The sequence below is a fragment of the Labrus bergylta genome, chromosome 8 (assembly GCF_963930695.1).
Source record: "Labrus bergylta chromosome 8, fLabBer1.1, whole genome shotgun sequence".
NCBI classification, from domain to species: domain Eukaryota; kingdom Metazoa; phylum Chordata; class Actinopteri; order Labriformes; family Labridae; genus Labrus; species Labrus bergylta.
Window position 1 is genome coordinate 32,470,845 of NC_089202.1, and position 6,431 is coordinate 32,477,275.

Sequence of the window (6,431 nt, forward strand, 5' to 3'; positions counted from 1 at the left end):
ACCTTGTGAATAGAACATCATTTAGCAGCTGTCTTTGAGGTTCTGGCTCTCTAAAATTAATTCACAATTTATGATTTGTGCATTATTTAATTATACTGTTTATTATGAAGATGTTACATGATACAAAAGATTTTAAATTTGCTTAGATTCGGTTTACATTCTGAAGAATTGATCTCAATGTGATCGTTGATAAAGACGTTTTTACACATTTGAAATAATTGAAAAAGACAAAAAGTGTATTTCTCATTGATTTAATGAACAGATTATCAGGAAACAATACACACACATATGAAGCAACAAGCTAATATTTATTCTTTAGAAACATGAAATAAAGAGAGAGAGAAAGGTGCACAGTGAGAGCAGTATCACAGTAAAACCAGCAGCAGAGTCCCAGTGAGTCATTACTGGGAACACTGGTCTCTACTCAGACTCTCTGAGACTGGAGCCTGGGCGCCCTGGGTGGCCTCACAGGTCACAGAGCCCACCTTCCTCCACTGCTCTGCAGAGAGCCTCAGGGTGCTGCTCCAGCTGTAGAGAGCGTCCTTCTCCAGCACCGCAGGGCTCCTGCTCTCCTCCCAGCTGCTGCTGCTGCTGCCGTCCACCTTCCAGGCCAGACTCCAGCCTGAGGGGAAGCCCTTGTTGGCCAGGCACATGAGCGTGGCCTTCCCCTGCTCCAGCTCCTCATTGGAGGGGGGCAGCACCGTCAGGGTGGGACGCACATCACCTATAGGAGACACCAATCAGATTAGAGGACAGGGAGCACACAGCTGTCAATCAAACACCACACCCTATAGGACACCTTTAATGTCTGAGAGTTGATTTTTCTTTTTTAGGAGTTTCTGTCAGATGTTTCTTTCTGCTCCACCGGTCACTCACTCACACATTGTTTCACTTCCCTTTAAGAAGCCTCTCATGCACATCAGCACACAGAGAGAGAATCACACAGAACGACCTGAAATATATTTAAACTACATCTGAATCCAATTTAAAACATTACAAACATTCCCCATCAAAATAATCCAAAAACGTTGCAACACATTATTAAAAACTATTTTTAGGACAAACAAACTAAAACAGAGAATCAACTGAACACAATCAAATGTTCTTCAAATGAATTCTAATCAGAAAAATAAGGTATCAGAAAAATACCTTAAAGAGTTGTCAGAAAATGAATCTGAGGAAAACATTTAAAACACCTCTCTTTGTTAAATATCAACTTGTTTATGTTTCAGTGTGACAGAAATCAAACTGTCCTGAGTGAACCATCACGGTAAAGCAGGACCGATAAAAACATGATAAGAGTTCATTAGAGTTAGAGTTTAACGATGACAAATAAACAGAGAGACAGCTGCTGAACACAAACACATGAAGATATATATTAGACATACATATCAATAATATCTGAATAAATCTACTTTGTAGTTTTGTCAGTGTTTGAATTGTAATAGCACTGATTTGATATCTCTCTATGCTGATGATATCACGCTTTATTTAACAGGTTTAAAATATTTCTTTGAGCTAAAACACATTCATTTAGATGTTTTCCTCTCTTTTCTATTGATAAACATAAACCACTAGACAATTTAAAATCCTGGTCGTTAACATTTTCAGTAAAGAAAGCTGATTTGATGATTTTCATTCAGTTGTTTCAGTCATTAAGGCGTCCATATCGATTGTTAGAAAAACCTCATGAATAGAACATTATTTAGCAGCTGTCTTTGAGGTTGTCAAAGTGTGATTTATGTGGATCAAATATAAAAATCTGTATTTTAACATTAGGTTTAATATTCATACAGAAACTTACTTCCAACATCCAGTCTGGTTCCTCCACCAAAAGTCCACCACAGTGGTACAAAGTCATTGAGCGGCCGTACAAAAACCTCTCACTGTAGAGACACACGGCTCTCTGACTTTAACACACTGAACTCAAACTACCACAACTCCACATGTCACCTTACCATGAGAGTGAAAATCATCTATTTCCCAACGAATAAAAACTCTGGCTTCAAACATTTTACCTTCATTTAAATTCAGTCTGTGTTTCTGTTTTAAACTGAAATCCTTTAAAGTCAAATGTTGTCTTTATTCTTTCTAAAACAAACGATTTAAAAGTTAAAGGTCAGTATTTTATTTTCCTCCAGGCTTGAATATGAAGACAAAAGACACCAGAATAACTTACTGATTGAATAAAAAGCTCAGTATGTGACTTACTTCCAATATCCAGTCTGGTTCCTCCACCGAACGTGAGCCACAGTGATACAAACTGATGGAGTCGTCGTACAAAAACCTCTCGCTGTAGAGACACACGGCTCTCTGACTCTGACACAAACACAGACACCTCAATGAGTCTCTGCCTGCAAGACCTCTGAGACCAAATGAAAACAGAATCTAAAAAGATTATAACAGATTAAAGAATGTCTTTCTTTGAGATATTTAAATCTTTGAATTATTTTTAAATCATTTTCTCAAGAATATTATTAATTACAACTCCTGATTTATATCAGGATAAATGTTTCTAGAAGCATGAACATGAAATCATATTAAAGTTGTTTTGAAAGTTTTCTAATGAATTGTATAATTAATTGATTGATTGATAAACAGAGTAATGAGAGTGATCCCTGTTGGAGTCAGTCAGAACATTTCCATAGAGAGCCACTTTGCATCAGCAGCACCATGCTCCAGTGCTCTGGGAGACTTTATAGTCCTGACAGTTGAACACTGGATGACTGACAGCTGTCCTTCATCACAACAGAAATCCTCGTCCTCATCATCAAAAACATGACTTTGATGTGCGTCCTCATCTGGACTCTCCTCCTCTGCTGCTGCTTCACAGGTAAAGTCCAGAGAATCAAACTCCTCTCCTCTATGAACATCCGTCCCTCTGAAATGAAGCCCACTAAACCCTGATGCTGCTTTCTGTTTTTGTCTCTGTATCCTCAGAGTCCAGAGGACAGGTCACAGTGACTCAGCCTGCAGCAGTGAGCTCTGCTCTGGGAGCCTCCGTCTCCATCTCATGTAGGACCAGTCAGGATGTTTATGGTAGCAACTATTTAGCCTGGTACCAACAGAAAGATGGAGGAACTCCTAAACTCCTCATTTACTATGCTAGCTCTCGAGCATCAGGGATTCCAGATCGTTTTTCAGGCAGTGGATCAAACTCTGCCTTCACTCTGACCATCAGTGGAGTCCAGACTGAAGATGCAGCAGTTTACTACTGTCAGAGTTATCACTATATCAACAGTCAGGATGTGTTCACACAGTGAAAAAGCGTCGTACAAAAACCTCCCTCAGTCAGACTGAACAGAAACTGAACTGACTGCTGCAGCTGGAAGTTTCTGCAGAGACTGACACACTTCACTGAGGACACACACACACGCACGCACGCACGCACACACACACACATATCATTTTTCTAATACTTTAACAACTTTCCTAAACTCTTAACGCACCAACACACCTACAACACACAAATGGCAAAACGGTTAATTTCATGCTCAAAATCACACATTGTAAACTAAAGTCCAACACTCATTTTCAAAATAAAATAATACACTCACACACTACACCATGTCCACCAAAACACTGCAAACATGTCTCAAAATAAAATCATTCTTCCAAAACACCAACACATGTCCTCTTCCAACATAAACATGTAATCACAGCACAATGTCATAAAAACATCAGATGGAATTACAGGAACTACATTATTTTATGTGTCAGATCTGCCCTTATACAATACACATATTTGATCATAGATTGTGTTTAGCACTGCATTTTCTTTACATTTTGTTTTGTTGGGTTTAGTAAATGCATGCATTTTATTTCTTTGGCTGCAGAAATGTAATACAAAAAAGGAATGACCCATATCAGAGTAAATGTACTGTTTATGAAAAAAAGAAGACAGAGACAGAATTGCTACAGTAAAGGCTTTATCTGCAACAGGACATTACTGCAAGATAACAAAAATATACAGTATAGCTGCCATATATTGTAATATTGGATGTGAAAATACAAAATATACAAACAGAAAAAGCCACAGAAGAATAAAGAAAAAAGTCCTCTTCTAATCTGCCCGGTCTTCTGCATTTGGTCACGTTCTCATCCACATCACACCTGATATCTTCTCTGGCAAGGCATCTTGGGAAGAATCTTCTGGCATGCCTTATCCACCCCTGGCAGTGTTCAGCTGTGATGTCTTGACATGCAGCATCCATTGCATCCAGGAGGGACATTTGGTCCTGTGGGCGACGCTCAAAAACCTTCCATCTCCAGGCTGAGAAAAACTCCTCAATGGGGTTGAGGAAAGGAGAGTAAGTGGCAAGGAAAAGGGAAATCGTCCTCAGAAGGGTGTCAAACCCGGCTATGACTGCACAGGAATGGTGGAATACCACATTTATTGGAAAGTGGTCTCCCACCTGTCCCCTTTCTGCCTCTGCCACCAGTCTTTTGTGCAGGTCGTCTAAAAACAGGAGAAGGTGGTCAGGGGCCAATCTCACATTTATGCAGGAGTGTACCATTTTTGGAGATTGCGGCGCACATGGTGATGTTGGCTCCTCTCTGGCCCAGGACGGTTACTGTGGCCCTTTTGCAAATTATGTTTCTTCCACGCCGACGCCTTTTTGCCAAGTTGTAGCCAGCCTCATCAATGTAGATCATTTCATGTGGGACTTGATTGGCCTCTATCTCCATGACTCTCTGACAGTAATCAGACACAGTGTGTGTAAATGCTTTGCTGTAGACCTACTGTATGTCCTCCTGTACTCCAGGTTTATAGAGTAGTTTACTGCAAACACACTATGTATAGTACAGTAATGAGTGTATTGCATAACCTTACCTGGATGTATTGGTGACAGAGTTCTTTGATGCACTTGCTGTTTATTTCAAAATGAACTTTGTACACTGTAAGCCCGGATGAGTTGAATTTACTTTAAAAATTTGAGGAATGTAAGCAATGTATAATGAAAACTTGAGTGAATTTAACTTAAGTTTTTAAGCACAACAAACTAAATGCCAAGTTGATTTAACTTAAAATCTTTTGTAATGTCAATTGCTTTGCATAATTATTACACTTATTATGTTAAGCCCATTGCACTAAATCACAAGTCGGTTTTACTTCAAATCTTTTGTAAAATTAAATTAAGTGTTACGGTTAGTACAAATTCTGGACCCAAAAGCACGACTCAGACAGGCAGGATAAAGTTTACAAAAAGATTTATTTCCAAAACGTGACTCCAAAAGTTCAAGGGGGAGGGGTAGTGCGAGGTTCCAAATGGCAGTGTCCGTGATCCCAGTGTGGTGTCCAAAAAGCACAGGTGAGGTGAAGCAAAACACGAACAGCTATCTGGCGCAAGGCAGAGAAGAAAAACCAGGTGAGCTACACAAGCTATAACACGAGAACTAGTCATCCAGAGAAGCCAAGAGAGTACAAACCACACGAGCTGGTGAAACAATCTGGCACCGAGGTGAAGCAGAAGGAAGTCTTTGTAGTCGAGATCCTGATGACCAACTAGCTGCACCTGGTGCCGCCTGAGAACATGAACCCCGCCCACCAAACTCACACAGACAGGGGAGAGACACATGAGGATTAAACAGACAGGGAATGACAAACAACACCACAAAAAGGGAAGGGAGGGCTGCCATGATGTGAATCATGACAGTACCGCCCCCTCAACGACCACCTCCAGGTGGTCTACCTGGCTTGTCATGGTTTCTCTGATAAAACTCCCTGAGGAGTGCGTTGTCCAGAATGAGCCCCCGGGCGATCCAGCTCCTCTCCTCAGGCCCGTAACCCTCCCAGTTGGCGAGGTATTGGTAACCACGCCCCCTGCAGCGAACGTCCAGTATCCACCTGACCGTATAAGCAGGGTGCCCATCAATGAGCCGGGGCGGTGGAGGGGCGACGGTAGGAGGGCACAGAGTGCTTGCAGACACTGGCTTAAATTGAGAGACGTGGAAGGTTGGATGAATCCTGAGAGATTGAGGAAGCCTGAGGCGAACAGCAGAAGGGTTAATAACAGTCTCTACTTCAAAAGGCCCAATAAACCGGGGAGCGAGTTTCTTGGAGGCCACACTGAGAGAAATGTCCTTTGAATTCAGCCAAACCTTTTGACCCGGTCTATACACAGGAGCAGGTCTCTGCTGCCGGTCAGCCAACCTCTGATTCTGTTCACGGGTTCGCAGGAGCGCAGCTCTGGTCTCCCTCCAGACTCTGCGGATCCTGCGCAGGTTGTGCTGAACCGAAGGTACGGCGATATCGACCTCCTGGACTGGGAAGAGAGGTGGTAAATAACCTAACGATGCTTCGAATGGTGTCATACCTGTAGCCGGAGAGGTCAATGAGTTGTGGGAATATTCCACCCAGGTGAGCTGTGTGCTCCAAGAGGCTGGATTACGGGCACAGACACACCTCAGCGCCGCCTCTAAATCCTGAT

General features: G+C 41.9%; 1 long non-coding RNA gene and 1 gene segment (V, D, J or C); both read right to left on the bottom strand.

Annotated features, from left to right (window-relative positions):
• Positions 1-235: 235 nt before the first annotated feature.
• On the bottom strand, positions 236-4,137 carry LOC136179797 (Ig kappa-b4 chain C region-like). The segment is given in 4 exon segments: positions 236-724; positions 1,805-1,880; positions 2,212-2,319; positions 4,114-4,137. Coding segments are annotated over 4 exon segments (531 nt in total).
• A 1,057-nt stretch (positions 4,138-5,194) lies between these two features.
• On the bottom strand, positions 5,195-5,792 carry LOC136179787 (uncharacterized). The gene is made up of 2 exons (XR_010666749.1): positions 5,431-5,792; positions 5,195-5,341 (listed from the first exon to the last, which is right to left on the bottom strand). It is a non-coding gene; the product is annotated as an uncharacterized lncRNA (long non-coding RNA).
• Positions 5,793-6,431: the final 639 nt, after the last annotated feature.